The following is a 20834-nucleotide window of genomic DNA, read 5'->3' as shown; positions in this document are numbered from 1 at the left end:
TTAGGTCCCAAATAGGTTGTGTGTTGTGTTGTGTGTGTTTGTTTGTTCGTGTTTTGTGTAGGAGTTGGGTTTTGTGTGGTTTTGTGTTTCTCTTTTAGTGTCTGTGTGTGTTCACCATTCCAAGCGTTTCAGAGCCTTAAGGTAGGGTCCTGGCAGTGCATAGGGATCGATGAATGGTGAAGCCTAAGTTCAGTATGTTGAAACCCATACTAAAAGGCCAAGTATTGGCCTACAAGTGTGAGAATCAAGGCCCAGCACATCGACAACATACAGCGGGAAACGATTCAAGCGAGCGCCGTATTTTCATGCCAATTCCGGTACAGTCAGAACCCTCTTGTGCGTTGTTTGTCTCTTTTGTGGACTCAATATCGTGGCGGTCAGAAATTCCCTACGATACTTGTATTGTCAGTAACTTGCGGATGTCGGATAAAGGACAGCTCACCAGCTGCTCTTCCTCCAGCTCAGCAACCCAGCCTTTCAGCCCGCCTCCTCCCGCCGCATTTCTCCAAGCATCTCCTTGCATTTCCCGCCAGTTATGGTCAATGACTATTGCCAACTCTCAAACGGCGTTGTGGCAAAAGCCTCCAAAAGCCGCGTGAAAGGATTATGCGACGCTGATGTATTGCAGCTCTTGCGCTCTTATTGTACGGCTGCACAACCGTTAGTGACGTCGAGCCGGACGACGTCATGGTCGCGAAGAAGCGTAGGAAGTCGGCCTGCAGCCTGAGCGCCGCTCAACGGGTGCATCATGTGTGGAAGAAGGGAAGAAAGGCCGTAAATTGTGATTGTGATTTCACTTTTCTGGCTGTGACAACTTTTATACACGACAGCCTACGAGCCATACGACTTGAGTTCTCTTTGCATTGAACGGTGCGACTGCTGAGCGCACAGGCATTACATGATTCCTTCAAGCTACATTCTGTACCGGCGTCAATACCAGCGGCAAGCCGCTCCCCCTATGCTGCCCCGCGACAACCACCGGACGCTGCGTAATCCCCCCAAAACGTCGCCCGATTGCACTCTCGGGGACCACAGGGCCGATTTCGAAGGCGCGAATCAAGGTGAACAGGATAATCTTCAGCCTGCGGCCAGACCACGTTAACCACTATCTGATTGTGGGGGTAAACAGACACGCACTCGAGGAGGGCCAGACGAAACCCGACGCAGTTGTGCGTTTTCGCAAGGAAAGTGAAGATATTTCCCCAGATACTAGGGACCTCGCGCGCCGCCGCGGGGATATTGTCCCAGCGGTCGGGCCTGTAATAAGTAGGTGCTTCAAGTGTGTTATTGTGGACCACCTCACTTGAACTCTAGCGCGTCCTCGCCCCACGTCTCGGTGGATGTGTTGACACCCCCAATGGGAATATGCACCATCTGACCCTTGCGTATTCTGTATGATCTCCTGAGCCACGAGACTCCAGACAAGCTAAATGCGCCTACGGTAAGCTCCAGTGTGTTCTTCCCTCACGATCGACCACGGGTTGAGCGAGCGGCAGCACGTCGTCCATAATTGCCTGGCGGGCCGTCGATGGAACCGGTGCATACAGCCGCAGTGTCTCGCGGACAACTTTCTCGAGGAAGGGCAATCCGTTCACTTCGTCGAACGTAGGGTTGTCCGTGCTGATAGTAAGCAGCTCTTCTCGCAGCGTACTCTGCATTTGTTTGTTCAGGGACAGGGCATGCAACGCCCAAGTTGTCGCACTGCTATAAATGGAGTGTCAATGCAGACGACATTGTTGTAGAATGAGGTGAAGAACCTGATGCTTCCATTTCCCGCGATGAACAAGGTCGCGATTTCTATGAGCGGCGCTGCACTCAGTGCACTGGCAGTTGGGAGCGGAAAGACGCACGAGATATAACCTCTGAACCGCTCAATCGCTGGCTGTCGGGTAACTCGGCGGATATGTTGGCCTTCATAAGAAGCGAAAGTAAGTCACGTTTCCCCTGGCTGGCTGCTGGATCCGCTTCCGTTTCCAGGAGGGAAGCCTTGTGATTCTGGACAATCTTTGCCCCAGTTTTCGCCAGCCGAGTGCGGGCCAAGTTGGTGATATAGCCTCCTGGCAGTGGCTATATATGGTTAGATATATACATAATGATATACTGGGACAACAGAACCACTCACTAGAAACCTCAACAGAGGCATTTGTATTTGCACCAACTTAAGCTTCCTGTAAAGTCCCGCAGACGGCGAATGGAACAATTCAGTGATCGTATGATGTAGGTCATCGTGCTTGTGCGCCGCCTGTCGAACTCCCGGCGGCTGTAAGGCGTTAAACTCGTGTCCAAAACCTTCAAGTTTTATCATTATTTAAAAACCACGAGGTTGCAGTAGTACTGACCTGTAATACCGATAACGTCGAGTGCCATCTCGCGGATGCCTGAGAACACATCAATCGTTGTCCCTTTACTCCTTGCAAGTTTGTCGCCGTCGCCGGCCTGAGAGCCGACTTGATCGATCCAGATGTCACGTAGCTGGAGAAATAAGTGCGGAAGAAACTGAAGGTCATAAACCATGCTCGCCTGGATGGCTTTCCCCACGATCATTTCCGTCATGTCCCGAATTTGCGGGATGCCAAATGCAGGATTCTGTTGTACAATGTATGAGGAGGCCAAGCCTGAGTGTAAATGAGTTGACGCACAATAACACGTCTCTGAGAGAAATGTTTCATCTCAAAATGTTGGGTGTGCATGTAAGGAGGCTCACTTGTCGCTTATGCTGTTCGGATTCCGCAAAGAGTAAACCTACGAACCAGCAGTCAGAAATAGCCAGATTTGTCACGTTCGCGACCCACGGACCTTCCCCCATCACACCGCGTATGATCTGCTGGAACGCTACCGGGCGATGATATATCTCCGTCTTGGCCATGATATGGTTCAGTGCTTTGAGGTCCGCAGTATGCAGTCGCGAAATCTCCCGGCCCCCTATAAGCGTCCAGTTATCAGGGAACGTCAAGGCTGAACATACCCCAAATAGACCGTGCATGAGGAAATTGTTCCCGAAGTCTTTACACCACTTGGCCATCAGGGCCATATCCTACGAGATATAGAGAATCAACTTAATACGGTGTTGACGCGCTGCCCACCTCTATCTGCTTCGAGTTTCCGAGGATTATGCTGTGGATTGGAGGGGCGGGAAGAATGGCGTGGAGCGGCGAGGACAAGTTGGTGTAGAGTATTATGACCGCGTTGATGGCGACGTAGATTGCGAGGGCCGCCGCGCAGCCAGCAACAACTTGAGCACCAAGGAGCACTTGGGCACTCATATCAGTAAGAAGTTGCCAGCCTTGCATTCGGACGGCCTACCTTTATGCATATCTGCGGCTTCCCCTCCTCGGCTCCTGATTTGAAGACTCATTTTAGCCGTGTTCTGGCCATTCCATCTGCACCAGAAGCCTGAGGATCGTATCTATGAGCTCTCCAGGTCCGACTACTTGTCCGACTACTTACGAGTATAGTATTAAATGCTGATTCGGGGGATTTCGAGTCAGATTCGGGAAACTACTGTAGAAGTGTAGTCGTAATAGCTTAGGTTGTTGTGCGGCGGGAGAAGCATGAGCCAGTCTTCGAAGCAGGAGCAGAGAACGCTGACGTCACGTCACGTCACGTCATCACGTCAAGAAATCACATGACTCGCAGAGCGAAAATTTTCACCCTCCTCCGATACGGAGTATACTATTCTCGTTACTCCTCTTCGACAATGCTAGCTCAAAGGATGGTCTGTATTGGCCTTAAAACAAGCGGTAGCCCCGAGCCCTTGTGTTGCTCCGCCAAAACAGCAGGTCGCTGCATAACTCCTGCAGTCACCGGCCCTATCCCGCCCTCAGGCAATGCAGGGCTAACTTCAAAAGCGCGAATCAACGTGAAGAGGATAATCTTCAACCTAACCATCGTCATTGGTACACGCAAAACAAAAGCGTTAAGAACATACTCAGCAATGGAGAAGCGGAAGCCGATGCAGTTGTGTGGGCCCGCGAAGAAGGTGAAGAGGTTTCCCCAGACGCCGGGGACGGCACTCGCTGCTTCAGGGATATTATCCCAGCGGTCAGGTCTTCGAGTGTCAGCTGTTGGTACGACCACGCAGAAGATGCTTACTTGAACTCAAGCGCATCTTCGCCCCAAGTGTCCGTCGCCGTATTCACCGCCCACATCGGAATATGGATCATCTGGCCCTTCCGAATGCTACAGCCATATCAAAACACGGTCCATCCACTGGAAGCACATACGGTAAATTCCAGTGTTCTCGCCCGTTGCTATCCACCACCGGTTTCGCCAACGGCAGCACATCGTCGGCCATAGCCTTGCGCTGCATGAACATGACTGGCGCATAGAGCCGCAGAGTCTCGCGGAGCACTTTCTCCAGGAACGGAAGCCCGTTGACTTCCTCGAAAGTAGGGTTGTCGGTGCCAACCGCAGCAACCTCGTCGCGGAGCCTGTCTTGCACCGGCTTGTCCATAGATAAAACATGTAAAGCCCATGCTGTCGCAGCACTATCTTAAAGGGTGAGCTATACATGTGGCTTAGAAGACGAAGACCATAAGACCTCGTAGTTTCGTGTCCAGCTACAAAAAATGCAGGAATTTCTGGGACCAACAGATCGGATGAGCCATATCGACGAAACAAAAGCACATACGCGAAATTATTTCCGCCTCGCTCAACCGCTGGCTTTCCGGAAGCCCCGGCGACATATTCGACTTGAGCAGGATCGAAAGCAAATCGCGCCGCCCCCCCAACGCCTTGATCTTGTCCTCCTGGTTTTGCTGGTCCGTGAGGAGGCGCGCCTTGCTCTCCTTGATTATTTGCCTCCCGATCGTGTCCATGCGCGTGCGGGCGGAATGCGTCACTTGTATTCCGGGAAGTGGCTGAAAGTTGATTGGTTATAAACCAGTCTGAAGGAACGGATGTGACAAACGAGGAGCTTCAAAATCGGAATATGTCCCTGTGCCAGCCGTATAAGCCCATACAAATTCGACTTGGGTGAGTGGAACAGGTCCGTGAAGACCTGGTTAAGCTCGTTGTACTGTCCCCCGGGCTCTAGCGCGTTGAATTCATAGCCAAATCCTGGAGGAAAGATTCATCAGGTAACTTACCACTGCAAACTGGCCTACCTGCGCGACCAATAACGTCCAGTGTCATCTTGCGAAGACCCGAAAACACCTCGACCACACCCCCCCTTTCCCTTTCCATCTTGCTGCGCAATCTCGGCCGCCCAGATATCGCGCAACTAGCGGAAACCGTTAGCTACGATACGCCGAATAACCAATTTTATGTTCACCTGAATTGCTTTGTCCACAAAAATCTCCGTTGCGGCTCGTATTTGCGGGACACTAAAAGCGGGATTCTATCGTGATGTCTTCGGCCTGAGATCTGGAAAGCAAGTGAAGCTTACCATAACGCGCCTCTGAGGAGTCGAAGCTGAGCACAGAAAAGTTAAATGCGTAGAAGTACACTTACATGCCGCTTATGCTGCTCCAGCTCCGCAAAGAGTATACCTTGAGGTTGTACTTGTGAACAACTTGAATCCGTAACAGGAGTAAAAATCACACGCACCTTCGCCCATTAAACGACGAGAATTGTCCCGGTTGGCGGTGGCTCGCTGGTAAATTTCAGCATGGGACATGATGTGGTTGAGCGCCTTGAGGTCAGACGTATGCAGCTCGGAAATCTATTAGAGCCCCATGAGAACGCGGTGTCGACGACGAGCGAACGAGAACGCACACTGAACAGTCCATGAAAGATGAAGTTCTTCCCATACTCTTCCCGCCATCGGCTCGAGAGACGCGCATCCTCCTGGCAACTGTCAGAGACGGTAAAGAAGGGAGTCGAAGTGGTATACCGCCATCTCCTTGAAGTTGCCAATGAGCAGGTTTGGGTTTGGTGGGCCGGACAGGATGTTACGCAATGGCGAGGTCAGATTGTTGTAGAGGATTTGCAGGGCATGGTAGAGGAGGTATGCCACGAGGGTCGCGGTGACGGGGAGGAGTATCTGGGTGATCATGGTGGGCGGCCGCTGCTGCCCATTCACAAACGGCGCCTGGCCTTTATGGTTCACACGAGCACTCTCACGACTCGCTCGCCTATCTGTCAAGCCGTTCTGTCCTATTGATTAACTGCTTATTGGCAGCCCGCGGCACCGGCAGCCGCCGGGTAATATTCTGAATGTGAGCATCGGCAGAGTGCGGAAAAGCGCTTCGGGAGTTGTGATACAATTTCGGTTGTGCAGCAATTTGTTCTCAAGGCTGGTCTCTTTGAGGTCGACAGAGTCGAAGAGTAAGAGCGTGTCCGAGTCGGTCTACGTTTTGCGCCATGCGAATCCTTGGAATTGGGCAATAAGCAACATAGTTATTCGAAGCAGCTCCATGACCGATATAACATAATCAAGCGGTTGTTCCGATATTGGATTTGTTTGACTTGGAGTTGGAGACGAACGCTAAACGTATCCTTTGCTCGTTCGCCGCTCGCGTCTCTTCTGAGAATGTCGTCGCAGCCAACGTCAACCCGGGGCTGCAGAGTTGTTCCCCGATATGCTATCCGTCATGCGCTCTTCTATTTGGTCCATAAACCATACAGTTTGTCGAGAAGGATATGTCCTGGGTGACTCTCGGAAAAGCCGTCCGAAGTCAATGACTCGTCACGGGAGGGTTTGCGGGACAAAGTGCTGGATATTATTGGCAAGGTAGAGCTGCAAGTGTGTTTCAAATTCATGGCACAGAACCAGAGCACTGCAGAAGATGAGTCGCTGTTAGCATATCATATATGACCCGCCACTCACCAACATATTACTCTTCATCCATCCGATTCTTCATCTGATTCTTCATCCGATACTTCATCCTCCGGCTCAGCCCACTCCCTCCAACTGTACTCCCTCCCATCTGCCCTATGGACATCCATGCACTCCTGACAAGCAGTGAAAATCCAGCCCCCACTCGTCGCCAGCCGCCCGTCCTCCCCACACCGTTCGCAAATCAAGAATGATTCTGCCTCGGCCCTATGCTGCGCGTTCCACGCTTTGGAGTCGCCATGGCTCAGATAGGCCCGCAGGCCCGCAAATTTCTCCTTGATTTGCGCAAAGCCGACGGAGCTGGTGGGGTCGTGGATGCGTTTGCAAAGTCGTCGTAGAAGAGGCTCCCAGCCATTGTCAATGCTGCATTCCAGATCCGAGTAGCGAAAGAGATAAGGGAAGTCGGCCTGGAGTTTCGTTCGCAGTGCGGGATGCATTTTGACAATGCAGAGCGAAAGCAAAGTGTGAGCTTGTGGCGGTGCACTGGACATCATCTTGAAAGCATACCGTGGCTACTCCTGCGACGGATACCTAAGTATTCTTCCGGGCACAAACATGGCTTCCGATGGCAACGAAGATCTATATGCGCCAAATCCTTCTCTGCTTCGTCAACTCCTTCCACCTCCCGACGCCCCTTCCTCTCAGCACCGAACGGCATTAGCCAGGATTGACAAAGAGCTCGTCGCATTCACGCATTACACCGACAACTACCGTTTACAGCTGGACACTGCCCGAACAGCCATTCTGGAATCACTCTCCCGCACAAGCTTCCCATTCAACACCCTCCCCGTCGAAATTATCACCTACATATTTATCGAATGCTTGCCCAAGAATGGCTACGTGCGTCCGTCGACGAGATCAGCTCCGCTGCTATTCACCCGGGTTTGTCGTGGCTGGAGGCACATTGCGCTCACGACCACGGAGCTTTGGCTCGGTCTGGAATGGGAGCTGATGAAAACCGGCAGCGGCAAACGTGAAGCACAGCGGGCGGCGCAACAGGAAGACGGGTTGAAGGAATGGATTGCGAGAGCAAAATGGCATCCGATGTCTCTGCGCCTTCCGATTCCGCGTCAAGTATGGGATCCGCTCCTTGCTAGAATTAACTCAGCCATGCTTCCCTTATAGACCTCAAGCGGTCGGCCAGTGATGCCCAAGGCAATCGAAAAATTATTCCCTCGTCTCGTACATCTTCGGGTCGACATTCCCTCCGCTATGTTCAATACTTTCGTCAGGAAGCCGACCAACGGAGAATTGGCCACCGTCAACACCATCACTGCCAATCTCAACCGCAAGGCATTGCGAGACGTGCTGGCTGGCTGTCCGCAATTGCGCGAGCTCCACCTCCTCCCCGACTCGGCAGAAATATCGATTGCGGCCCCAGCTCTGCACAAGCTGCGGATCGACTCCGAAATATCGGTCGTGCAACTACTCAAGACTCTTCGAGACTGCCCGCAGCTCTTCCATATGCATTGTTATCTCCAAGACGACGGAGAAGAACTGGGCGAGCCAGATGTGGATCTGCTCCAGCCTCTGTCTCTTCCTCAGCTCCATTCGCTCAGTATTACCATGGATTGTCATGTTGTTGCCGAAGAGTTCCTATTCCGCAATCTGGAAACACTCCCAAATCTGACAAGCGTCCGGATCGAACAGGCCGAAAAACTCGGTCGCGTGTACGACTTGCTCGACCGTTCCGCCTGTACGGGACTCCGCTACCTATACTGCGACTTGACGATGGATGACGATTGGCACAGAGGGCGCGACCCGCCGATCATGGGCCGCTGGCCGAGCCTCGAAGTATTCGAAGCCGACTTGACGCTTGAAATGATGCCCGACTTCTTTGCCAGACTTGCTGCCGCCCCTGGAACCATGCTCCCCCGTCTCCGCAAACTCAAAATCTACATCCGCGTGCCGCTGAGCTCTCTGTATACCACGACCAGCACCCTGAATCTCGGTCCGATGCTCGATTTTCTCGCGGCCCGGTGCACGCCCGGGGGCCTGGAGGCCCTGTGGATCTTCCTCAGCGATGTCGACCCCGCCGGCCTGTCTTCGTGGCATCCCCACGAGGTGTTTGTCAAGCGCATCCTCCCGCTCATCGAGAACGGTCTCGACTTCGCGTTCCTCGTCAGCGATTACCTGCAGAATGTCGATGTCTGGCCAGCTGAAAGATCATATCTCAAAGGTTTGCGTTTGTTGTCCCTCGTCAGCTGCTGAGGATACATTCTTAGACGACTTTGACAAGGATTCTACTTGGATGATCGACTAAGCTCTATCAGAAAAGGTGGTCTTTTTTACAATTGATTGTACTGGTAGTTAGTTTTTAATTGCTTTGCTTAGACACATTTTCAATGGTACTACTCGTAGTACTCTAATACTTTTGTTACGCGTTTACGTCCTTGAGACGCTTAAGCATCTTTGTTATAACTAAAAAACCTGGTTGTCTTAACGTATAACTAGTCGTCGAAGAGTGTGACTAAACACTTGAGATTGCTCCCAACCACCGGGAATCCAAGGTTCCCCACCACCCTGCTACGCACGAGAAGTGCTGGTCCGCACATTTGCCCCTGTTGGGGTTGCTCTCCAGCCTCTCCTGATGTTGGGTCAGACGCCGTATCAGGATAATGCCCCTCCGCGAGCATCCCGCTCTCGTCCACCGTGTGGCCATTGCATCTTACACGAAATTCCAACGTCTCCAAGCGTGCGACATTTACCCTGCGGAGCGCGCTGCGGAGGCGGGAAAAGTCCGGAAGGCCCCAGGACCAGAGGAACATCTGGGTCCGGATCACGTCGACTGTGAGGTTGGCGATGATGTTGTCCATTGGGAGACGCTCTAGGAGCTGGGGCAAGTGGTGCTCGTAGTAAGCGGTCCAGGTACGCGAGTAACCGCTCCCGTCGAACGTCAGGCGCAGCGACGTGAGGGCTGGGAGCGCGGCAAAGTCGACAGAGGCAATGTGGCTGCCTATTAGGGTAGTCAGTCTCGCTCTCGATTCTAGTGCAGGCAGCGTGAATTCACCATCGTACCCAAACTCGACGTGCAGAGCGGCAAGGTTGATGCCAATAGTGCTGATGAATGTTCCCATTAGGGCCAGGCGCGCCGAAGATATGGGCCCCCAGACGTGGACAGTGACGAGCTCCGATACCTGCAGAGCGGTCCAACTGAGGAAACATTCATCGGCCGACTTCGCCTCATCGGAAGGCACTCTGAAGTCCAGAGTCCGGAGGGCGATGGGCGCCTGGTGAGGGTGTGCCGCTGAGTCATGTAAATTCGAGTATGCCGTTCCCCAGTTGACGCTTCCCAGCTTTAAGTGCTTGAGCGCCGGCATGCGCCGGAGCAACGATTTAAATTGTGCCAAATCGGCAAACGCACTGTCGAGTTGGAGGAGCGTGAGGTGGAGAACGTCCGGATGGAGAGCGGTGTCGTCGTCCTCGTTGGAGTCGGGGAGAACTACGAGTGACCGCAATCGCAGCTCTGCGAGCCGGACAAAGCTAGCAAGGGAATGTAGCAGTGCTTTCGCCGGCACTGACGGGGGGCCCCACGATGGGAGCTCAAGATGTCGTGTGTACCGGATGAAGGCATTGTGTGGTGCGCAGAGGAGGACCAGGAAGGTCTGAAGTCCGGATTCAGAGACGATTATCTTGTCGTAGAGCCGGTGGCGAGTTATATGTAGCCACACATGGCAGACCAGGCTGCAGATCCGCAGGGCGCTGTTGTCGGTGACAAGTTGTAGGATGGTATCGTATAGCTCTGGAGGAAGAGGCTCGACCATTCTGTGAGCAATAAGTGTCAATGAGGTTCGCCGTAAGGCCCGTAACCCGTCCAAAGTAGTCTGTTGGTAGGTAGGAGTATGATGAGAAGGCGGGGGGATGGTCGGTTTGCTGTCTTGACGAAACGTCGGGGAATGGTGGTCCCGCGACTGATGATGTCGACAGAGAAGGAGTTGCACGGTCACGTGTCGCAAACAGAGGGTAAACAAAACATTTACCGGACAGCACATTGGTAAAGTACTTAATTAAGCCTGCATAGAAATGCGTCTTGCTGTCGAGGCCACAATTCTCTTTCCACAAGAGAGCCTGGCTACACGTCTCGCTTGCACCGAAATTTTCTACGTGCCGATGGCCCCGGCCAATGATGCCCGAGGATTCCCAGGCATAGCCACCTTTCGTCTCTCATTGCTTCTTCCAACACATATTCCTGGTTTCATAACACGCAAAACACGGTCATCTGGGTGGTTCAAGGCCGATGCATATTCCATATTCTACACAATTAACTTCTTCTATAGTATGAACCATGATGTGAAGGAGAAAAAGAAGAAGAGAATTCTATATTTTTCGTGCCAGATACTCCTCGGCGACCTGCTTCACCTTCGGGTCCACCTTGTCGAGGATCTCCACCACCTCCTCCCATAGGAGCTCCTCCGACTTCTTCCCGAGGTCGCTCAGAACAAAGTCGCTCGGCTCGGTGGGTTTGCTGCCCATGATGAACTGTCCATGCAGCTTCTCTGGGTGGGCAGGCTCAGCTACGGCGCCGAATATGAGCTGTCGGGATCCTTGCTCTGCGGTGAACCCAAGGAGTGCGTGCATAAGCCACACGAGCGGGCGCAGGATGACGGGAAGGTCGCGCGCCAGCTCAGTCTTGCACATCCCGGGGGTGACGGTGTTGACGACAACGCGATGCGGCGAGACGCGGGCAGCAAGAGCACGAGTGAAGAAAACATTCAAGACTATGAGGCACAGTTAGTCGGACTCTGTAGACAAAGGTGCGCCATACGCTTGGTGATTGGATACCTCGCTCTAATTGCGCTGCTTCCGCTAGAAGCTGGGTCAACTACTCGTATTGTCACCAGCAAACGGAATACCTACTTTTCTTGGTGATAGGCCGCCCCGCCCAGGGTCCGTATGATCGGGTCCGAACCAGTCCACACCTTCTTGTCGAAGCTAGCCCAATAGTGGACCTCACTGGAGACAACGACGACGCGCGAGGCGGTGCCGTTTTCTCGCGCAGTTTTGTCCAAAATTGGAAGAAAACGAAGAACAATGAGGGGTGTCGAGAGGTCGGCCACTTGCAGGCTGCAGAAAGAGGATGAACAATTTTTTTTTCGGACACAAACACCTCGTACCTGGTCTCAAAGCCGTCTTTCGTCGGCTGGTACGACAGGGGGCTCACTGCTGCATTTGCGACCAAGATATCGAGGCGGCCCCCGTCCTGCTCGAACTTGTTCACGAAGCTTTTGACAGAACCAAAATCTGCGAGGTCCACAATCCACAGCTCCAATTTGTTGCCGAACTGTGTTGCAGCCTTGACCTCTAAAAAAACTTCAGCATGTCGAAGGGAAGGGACGGCAACACAACTCACTTTCGATGGCAGCTTCTCCGCGACTCTGACTACGACACGCAAGGATAAGCCTGCCAGCATTCATCCGCGCAAAATGGATTGCTGCTTCGAGCCCGAGCCCGGTGTTCGCGCCCAGCACCACGACTGTTTTTCCCGCCAAATCCGCCTCGACGACGGGGGCCGGTGTTTGGAGCTGGAATCGAATCCATGGGGTAAAGCCGAGCTTCATGGTGGGACTATTGGAAGATTGAGAGAGAGCGACTAACAGGGTCAATGCGACTGCTGTTCTCCTGCGGGTCTTTTAACCGCTTCGCCAACTGTCTTGTCGGATGGTGTCCGTGGCCGGCCTCGATACGCGTTCATGTCGCGGCAGGCGCAGATTACGCGTTCATGTTGCGGCGGGCGCATTACGAAGCGATATGACGAGAGCTGTCATCGACGGCTTTTCAAAATGATAACCGATCAGCAACGCAATATTACTTTGTGGGAAACAGGGGGGGGGCATTAAAACAGCTAGAGGCCAACACTACTACCATCAGGAAAAAGCAAACCCCACTCTAGCCAAGGGGGGGGGGGAGTTCTGTAGCACAATGTAGTCAATATAGTATCTCAGTTAAATTCATAGCACAAATGTAGCACTTTGTATACAGTCACGGCGAAATTATAATTCCCCTTCCAAATCGGGTAGTCACCATGTAACACATCAAATAGTGACTGATTGTATACCTTTTGCCTCTTGAACACGCTCATCGTCCTTGTTGACGCGTCTACGCGTTGTTGAGGGCCAAACTCAACACTGCCTCCGCCACCCCGAGCTTCAAATATGCTCAGACTCCCTCATTTTACCCATTTTCTCGCCCATTATGGCCCGAGGTGCCCCTGGTCAAAAGCGCAAAGCCCTCTCGCCAATCCAGCTTGCGATGGCTCAAATTATGCGCGAGTATGGTGAAACACTCGCAGCCATTGCTCAAGACCCTCGTATGGGTGGTGCCAAGCCACGAACCATCCGCAATAGCCTCAAAAGGGTTAGAAACCATGGTGGAGACTTCGAGTATAATGGGCGGAAGGGGAAGTGTGGACGGAAGAGGCTCCTCACAGAGGATGACCTACATGGGGCAGAGATGGCATTCCAGCAGGGAGAGCTGGTGACTGCGGAGGATGCCCGAAGGGTGTTATTTCCAGATGTTGCTGCCCGCACGGTGCGCAACAGTGGTCTCTTTCTTTCTTTCTACTGATGGCAGTCACAGGTACGACAGAATCTCTCCGAGGTTGGGGTGGAAGGGTTCGTTCAACGGCAGAAACTGCCTCTCAAAGACACGCACATCGACCAACGAAGGCTTTTCTTTGCCAAGCACAAGGATTGGGCCGACGACAATTACTTCAAACATGAATACACCGATGAAACCCAACTCTTCCTCACGATGGGTGACGGCAACCGCTGGTGTCGACGTCGGTTTGGAGAGGATGTCCTCAATCAAAATTTCGTTCAGCAGGAGGAGAGGCACGGGCGCTTCGGTGTAAGCATAATGCTGTGGGGAGGGATTCATCCAGAGGGGGTGACAGACCTCATTCTCGTTGAAGGCACAATGGACCGCTTCCAATATGTTGAAATCCTTCAACGCGGTCTTCTTCCCGTGCTTGAGCGGTACAACAATGACCCTCGCTACTCTGATGCCCGCATCATTTTCCAGCAGGACAACGCACCAACACACTCTTCCCTGTACACCAAGGAGTTCCTCTACGATGAGGTGGTCGACACCATGAAATGGCCAGCAAAATCACCCGATTTGTCGCCAATTGAAAATTGCTGGGCCCAGCTCAAGCGACAAGTGCGCAAGCATCATCAATACACAAATGCCAAGACATGCGAAGATCTCTTTTCCATCGCTACCGCAGTCTGGCACTCCCCCGACTTCGTTAAGTATGCCATTCATTGCTACCAGTCTTTCCCTCGTCGTCTCCGAGCCCTACGTGACAATAACTTCTCATGGACTGATTATTAATGCCTCTAATTTGTATCATATATACATACTGTATCTTCTTGGTTGTATTATAGCGTAGCATTGTATAAAAGCACTCTCTTGATTCATTTTGATTGCAATTTCCCGATTTGGAAGGGGAATTATAATTTCGCCGTGACTGTACAGCTTGACCAATACTGTAGCATTATATAGAATATATAGTTTATGCAGGAAACTATAAAAACATTCATCATGGTTACCATCCTTGGTAATTAGAGAGGTTGCGCCACTGCCATTGGAGCCATTCAATGGCTCCAATGGCTCATTAAATGGCCCTTTGCAGTATCTATAGACGGTATTTCTTAATAAAAATTGGAGATTTACTCCATAATAAGGTAACCTATTGTGTCCCAAAATCTGGTCCCCAAAAAGCCAAAAAAAGCAGCCATTGGAGCCATTCAATGGCTGTGGCGCAACCTCTCTAATAACTCTAGTTCAATTACTCCACATCTCATAATAATATAAAATCAATATGTCAAAGATATAGATTGAGATAGAAAGATTGCACTATATCACACTGGGTGCAATGTCAATGGCGGCTGGCAGATGGCAGTCTGATTGACAGCCTGTGTGGCAGACCACAAGGCAGACCCAACGGCGGTTCCAATGGCAGCCAGATTCTCTTTGTTAATTCCTTTGTCTCAAATAGTCCACCTTTTAATTACCTGTTACAACATTTACCATCACTAAGCTCTTCCTGGCTGCAATGCGACAGCCCGGATCCACTGGCCCAGAGGATACCCGTCGCCATGATACGTGAGCTCGGCAAGCCGGATCGGTTGTCCGAGCTAGGCTCCCACGCCATGTCTGTTGCTTCCGAACCACCACTATCAAATCGTCGGAGGTAATGATGGGAGAGCATGAGGCAAGGGCGGAAGGCGGAAGGCGGAAGGCGGAAGGCGGAAGGCGGAAGGCGGAAGGCGGGAAATTGGGAGGGTCTGGCTCGTCTGAGAGAGACCTGGCAGGAAAGTGAGTCGAGTTCCCAGCACATGAATCATGATCTGGCTGAAACTCCAAATGCTGGTGACCCGCACCTTGTCTCCACCATTCCCAAAAAGCGAGGCACAAGGTCTCGCGGCCGCTGTACTGGATCCCACCACTTTTGGTGCTGATCTGACTGGATTCCGAGCGGCACATGCAGCGACAAACTCGCCTTTATGGGCTTCGGAGCACGACGGCTATGTCTGGACTCTGGGAGAACTGGGATCTCGCGTCGCGCCGACTCGCGCGTGGGGATCCCGGACAGCAGGAGTGATGGAAAGGCCCAGCTTGCTGCCCGGCCTCTTCAACCTGCCGTTGTTGCGGTCAACGGACGCCATGACGCCAGGAACCTCGCCAGCGGCCGGGTATGGTCGCAGGGGGCGAAGCTTCGCTGCCGCTTTTGCCTACTTGTGCATTCTGCATGTAGCTTGCAAGAGGCGGAGGGGAGCCCCGCCCGCGCTTAAAGCCTCCGCCGGAATGGTCGGCATGCCGCGCTCTACCTTGGAGAAAACGCTCAGGCTCCATCCCGCAGTTGCTACCCCTGCTTTCGCGCAAACTCCCGCCGCTCGCTGCTGCACTGTCATCACGACAGCACAGGTCACAGAGGCCGCGCAAAAAAACCGCACAGCCGGCCTGTCTCCTACTCCCACTTTCTCTTTCCGCCCGGGCCGTTTCTGCCCATCTTGAGCTCGAATCTTGCAGTAATTGGCCCTAGCGCGCGATCGCGACCGCAGATCGCCGCAAAAATTCACTCGAGGAGAGCCGCCGACGTCCTCGTAAATCCACTGGACTTTCATGGCGATCCACCGGCTGGATGCGAGCCGGAAACCGCCCGTTTCGCCCCGAACAAGCCACGGAGGCCCTCGTCCACGTCGAGGAAGACGCAGAGGACTTATGTCAACGTGTTTGGCGCGTCCTATGCGTCTGCGGCGGGCTGCGTCCGCCATTCTTGTTCTAGGCCTTGTCTTCACCGAGACTCCAGAGCGCTGAGTGCGTTTCTCGGGCGTTCCGCCTGGGATTCTCAGGGATGCGAGGGACGATGTGCCGCTCTATTCCCTGAAATTTGCAGGAGGAACGGGCCATTGGCTCGCCCTGCGCGGCCCGACCTCTGTTTTTTGGCGACCAGCCGCATGGCCTCGGCTGTTGAGGTGCCGGAGCCGGCCGCCCTACCGACGCCCGCGCCGGGCTGTCGCTTTGATGTGCAGGAGGCCGTAGAGCGATTCATCGAAGCGCCAGAATGGCTACGGGCCTGTGGGATCACGGGCTACCCGAGGCCCGCGCCTAACCGGGCGGGTACCCGCACCCGTGCCTGCGGGTACGGGCCAAGTGCGGGTGCGGGTACGGGCCACCCCGGCCAAGTCCGCGGTAAGTCCGGCGGGCATGCAAATACTACCAAGGACATACATAAATTTGATGTGTACGCCGTCCTGCAGGTAAAAAAAAATGATGTATTGTATGTTACATGTATGCTAGTGTATAAATTGTTGTATTCAATTTAATCTACTGGAATCAAATTGACAAAGAGAAGCCTTTGTTCTTTTTTCTTTGTTGAACTGGCCGCCAGTGGAACCGCCGTTGGGCCTGCCTTAAGGTCTCCCAGACAGCCTGTCATCAGGCTGTCATATGCCAACCGCCATTGCCGTTGCCCCCGGTGTCAAGCACATTTCCTAAAGTCAAACCAGCCGGAATTTCCCACAGTAACTTAGGAATAAGATGGCAGCCCCAGTTGATCAGTGTGATAGGGATGATTGAAGCACATCACCAGTTTTGATAAAATGCAGGTGAAATCTTGAACATCCCAAGAGTTTATCTCTCTGGGTAAGTAGTTTAAACCACTCAATATATGGAAGTAGTGTTTCAAAGTGTCCGTATTCCATTGGAAGAGCAAATATAGCCCGGACACGACCTGCAAAAAGGCCTTGAACTAGTCTTTGGGCTAATATTGTCTATTCTCAGTCGGATGCCCCAGTGACTTGAGATGGCCTGCACCCATAGCTGTAATATTTAGCCCCCTGCCTTGTCACGGATAAGACCCGGCCCGTCCTCTCCGGCGCTGGTATCAGGCCACCGCGGGCCCGTAACATGCAGCACGTGATGACGGGGGACATGCACCCCAGTAGGAGGAACGCACACATGAGAAGCACGTGACCGAGAATGACGCGTCGAGCCGTTGCCGAGCCCAACTTAACACCAGGGGTTGGGGAGGAGTGCTAGGAGGTTAGGAGTAGCGCCTGGCCCGCAAGGGATGTCCGACCGTCCCCTCTGCGGCCAGGAATGGGAGAGAGGAGGAGCAGGGGAGGCCACCCCTTTACGGGCCCGTGTATATAATGCGCGATAGCGTACCATGTACTCTATCGCTTAGATCGTCTAAAGAACTACCTTACTCCATGCAAGGAGGTGCCATCGACTCACTGGGCCCGACACGACCCGATTCGAACCTTCGACCACCGACAGCGACAAGGGACCAAGTTAACGGGCCCTTTCGATTTCGATTTACCCCGCTTGCCATACTCGCGGGCTTGACGATTCGTCTGTTCTGTTCCGGGCGCGCATTCTTAGAAGAGCTTCTTGCACGGCCCGACCCACAGTCTGACATGCCTTAGCAGTTGCTAATAGGGCTGTTGCCTAAGTAGCTAGGTTCTGCTAGACTAGCAGCTGCTAGCAGAATTCGGCTGAAATTTGCTTACGATGTCATTATAAATCAGTTTTGATACATCAAATTGATTGATATAGCTAATATATTATTATGTAAGAAAGTTTAACTCCTTTTCTTCAGGCTGAAGACCCAGTATATAGTAAGGAAAGCCTGTATCCATTTCTGTCCTAATTGGGACAGATATGATGTAACAGGAAATACTGATGGCTATTAAAAACACCTATATAGCCCACCTACCCCCTCTAAATAGAGGTGGTAAATATATATTTTCCCCCCTCTAAGTAGAGGGGGTAGAGGCAACTGCGGCTGAGCAGCATAATGTCAGCTAATTAGCAACGCTAATTAGCAATCCATCACCTGTTGCCACAGGTGATTGACGGGCTGTCCGGGCGCCAGGCGGAGCATCACCCGCATCAACACCATCATCCAGCGACCCGGCGCCAGCGCGACATGTGAGAACAGCGCCCCGGTACCGGTGCTTGACATCACCCGGTACCCGGATGCCCGGTCCCTCAGGACCGAGTGATCGCCAAGCCATCGCGGGGCTCGGATCCCGGTCCCCGTAACGCCGAGCGATCGCCTCGGTCCGGGAGCCCCGCCCCCCGCCCTGCCCTGCCCTTGGCACTGCTCCCCTTGCGCCCGCCTGCCCGCCCGCCCCGCCAACGCCTGCGGCTACCATAGCAGCTCCATCTTTGGAGCACGCCCGCCCGCTCTCGCCCACCTACTAATAGCCCACAGCGCGCTGAATCTGCCACATCAATTACATCATCATTCCCACTTGCCATTCTTACAAGTCCGATGTCTGTTAAGTTGACGTGTCCGTTAAGTTGATGTGTCTGTTAAGTTGCATGTCTGTTAAGGTATTTCAAGCACTGTAAATCAACTACTCTACAAGGACTATTACTTCCTGCTCCCGCGCGGCTTGCCCTTATCACTCCTCTCCTTGCGCTTCTTCTTTGCGGGCCCTTGTGTTCCCTCGTCGTCGTCGCCTCCTTCCTCCCGTTGTCTTTTCTTACCTTTCTTATTCTTCTGACCCGACATCCCACCCTGCTCGCTACTCGACGAGCTTCCAGGCAAAGCTGGGTTGTTTGTTGCTATCTGGAGAGGCAGGGGGAGTTGGACTGGTGGAGGAGAAGGAGATGGCAAGTTTAGAGATGGCAGCGGAGGCAGGGGTAGAGCAGGCTGCTGCAAATGCTCGTACTCCCGGGCAAACTGAGCCAGCATAGTTGCTGTCTCCTCATCCAACTCGGATGAGAAGATTTGGGGGTTAAGGGTGCCAGGCGCAGGGAGTGGTGGCATTCCCAGAGCGTCTGTCCCCACTGAGCCGGATGGGTAGGAGAACTCGTCAGCGGGTCGTGGAACCCAACTGAGCTCGTTCACCGGCTGCTCAGAGCGAAACGTCCCCGGCAGATATGGCGTTGCGGAGTTGGCGATGGGGGAAAGACCAGTGGCCTGGTGGCCAGTTGATCCCGAGGTCGACTGTGTGGGCAGTGTGTGGTTGTCGTCGAGAGCGGGGGGCGTGATGGTCGCTTCGTTGTCCGTGGCTGACGCAGCCGTGGGTAGAGATGGCGTTGCTGCTGTTGGCGTGGAGGTAGCGGCGGCGGCACCAGTTGTCTCGTCTTCTTCATCTGCTGTGGCTCGCTGCTTGTTCTTCCTCGAGACGCCCTTGTCAGATCGGGGGAGCACGCGTCTTCAGCGTTCCTCGTCCATTCTCAGCGCGTTTGGCGTCGTGTTCTGTAACCAAGGCAGAGTGGGCCTTTGCATCCATCTTCACCACTCGGATTGTCCCATCGCACAGCAGCCGATGGAAGCTGCGACACGCTTCCGAGCTCCATACGCTTGGTCGTTTGCGGATGTCGATGTTCTCTGGTACCCCAACCAGTTCCAGCCCAAGGTTCTCCCGGATGTCGATGTCTGTAATCTTCAGTCGTTGAATGAAGAAGGCGAGTGCGTTGCCAGAGCCGAAGGTGTAGGGCAAGACGGGGTCGCGAGGATGACCCCGCGAGCAGACGAAGATGAGGCGGATACCGGTCCGCAAGTACAGCTCGTGGGCCTACCACATATTAGCTGCTGGATGCCAGAGCGCACGGGAGAACTCACCAGTTCTTCAATTTTCCTGATGACCTTCGTGGCATCCCCAACATGGGACCTGTGTGTCTTGCGAATGCCCGTTTTCTCCAATTCCCGCTTCTCTTCCAGCTGCTCCAGTAACCTCTCCTTCTCGTCGTCGTCGATGTTCTCGTAGTCGAAGTCTTCAGCCTCAATGTCCTCCTTGAGCTCTTGATGAAGCGTGCTCAAGTTTTTGGTTAAGCCTAGCAGCAATGACGATGAGACAAAAGGAAGAGGAAAATATTGCTCACCAGCAGCCTTGGCTTGCAGAGAGCGGTCGTGGATGATAGCGTTCCACAGCTGACCCTTGCGCGTCGTTTTGATGTTGGATTTCGCAATGAGCAGCCCCATAACATCGTCGGGGGGACTTCCCAAATTCCGCCGCAATGCGCAAGGCTTCTTGCTTCCGCACCTCGAAATGCGCCTCAATGGCTGCATTGAACGCCTCCTTGCGGGCACGAGCTTGGAGGTGTGCTGCCCCCGTCTCCTGTGCTGTCGCTGTGCTAGCCATGGAGCGACTGCCACGCCAGCTGGAACACCTGGTGCAATGCGCAACATCTTGGTTATAACCCAAAAGTGCAATGCACAACATATGGGATCTAACCCAGTCTCCTGCAACGCAAAGATTACTTTATTTCATTTTTATCTCTTTTGACTGTTTTAGTGTCTTATATCATATATATAGTGATGGGATCAATGTTCCTTGTGTAATCTATTGTGTGTGGAACCATTTTTGTAAGAGATCACTGATTTTGATGACTGTGTGATCTTGCATCACTCCCACTCAATTTAATATTGATATTCTCTTTCTGCTCTATTAAGTCCATAATATTACATATCGAATCATTGGCCTGAAGAAAAGGTGATTTACCTTCTTATATATGACCTTATATTAGTCATATCATCTTCCCTTAATATAATATACCAAGATATAAGAATAGCCCACATGTTGTGCATTGC

The 20834-nt window shown here is 53.0% G+C and overlaps 5 protein-coding genes across 5 annotated transcripts; 1 reads left to right on the top strand and 4 right to left on the bottom strand.

Moving 5' to 3' along the window:
- Positions 1-907: 907 nt before the first annotated feature.
- MIND_00810800 (uncharacterized protein) lies at positions 908-3355 on the bottom strand (the record flags this gene model as incomplete). Its single annotated transcript, XM_037364783.1, has 13 exons — positions 908-1082; positions 1138-1257; positions 1304-1390; positions 1441-1704; positions 1758-1797; positions 1851-2067; positions 2123-2289; positions 2340-2586; positions 2640-2651; positions 2705-2742; positions 2797-3034; positions 3084-3250; positions 3304-3355. The coding sequence occupies 13 exons, from the start codon at positions 3353-3355 to the stop codon at positions 908-910; spliced, it is 1824 nt and encodes a 607-aa protein (XP_037218025.1).
- A 350-nt stretch (positions 3356-3705) lies between these two features.
- MIND_00810700 (uncharacterized protein) lies at positions 3706-5995 on the bottom strand (the record flags this gene model as incomplete). The annotated part of the gene is made up of 12 exons (XM_037364782.1): positions 3706-3880; positions 3929-4048; positions 4093-4179; positions 4224-4487; positions 4541-4580; positions 4631-4859; positions 4910-5058; positions 5106-5221; positions 5273-5324; positions 5548-5662; positions 5716-5787; positions 5834-5995. 12 exons carry the CDS (start codon positions 5993-5995, stop codon positions 3706-3708), a joined length of 1581 nt encoding a protein of 526 aa, XP_037218024.1.
- A 1278-nt stretch (positions 5996-7273) lies between these two features.
- Positions 7274-9041, top strand: MIND_00810600 (F-box domain-containing protein; the record flags this gene model as incomplete). The annotated part of the gene is made up of 3 exons (XM_037364781.1): positions 7274-7852; positions 7904-8957; positions 9004-9041. The coding sequence occupies exons 1-3, from the start codon at positions 7334-7336 to the stop codon at positions 9039-9041; spliced, it is 1611 nt and encodes a 536-aa protein (XP_037218023.1). The 5' UTR covers positions 7274-7333.
- A 187-nt stretch (positions 9042-9228) lies between these two features.
- On the bottom strand, positions 9229-10695 carry MIND_00810500 (uncharacterized protein; the record flags this gene model as incomplete). Its single annotated transcript, XM_037364780.1, has 2 exons — positions 9789-10695; positions 9229-9734 (listed from the first exon to the last, which is right to left on the bottom strand). Exons 1-2 carry the CDS (start codon positions 10540-10542, stop codon positions 9229-9231), a joined length of 1260 nt encoding a protein of 419 aa, XP_037218022.1. The 5' UTR covers positions 10543-10695.
- A 400-nt stretch (positions 10696-11095) lies between these two features.
- MIND_00810400 (Retinol dehydrogenase 12) lies at positions 11096-12366 on the bottom strand (the record flags this gene model as incomplete). The annotated part of the gene is made up of 5 exons (XM_037364779.1): positions 12129-12366; positions 11893-12079; positions 11636-11842; positions 11544-11584; positions 11096-11496 (listed from the first exon to the last, which is right to left on the bottom strand). The coding sequence occupies exons 1-5, from the start codon at positions 12334-12336 to the stop codon at positions 11096-11098; spliced, it is 1044 nt and encodes a 347-aa protein (XP_037218021.1). The 5' UTR covers positions 12337-12366.
- Between the last annotated feature and the right edge of the window lie 8468 nt (positions 12367-20834).

The sequence above is a fragment of the Mycena indigotica genome (assembly GCF_014461135.1).
Source record: "Mycena indigotica strain 171206Taipei chromosome Unknown Mind.scaff0007, whole genome shotgun sequence".
Taxonomy (NCBI): domain Eukaryota; kingdom Fungi; phylum Basidiomycota; class Agaricomycetes; order Agaricales; family Mycenaceae; genus Mycena; species Mycena indigotica.
The sequence above is the reverse complement of the archived record's forward strand: the minus strand, read 5'-3'. Positions and strand labels throughout refer to the sequence as shown.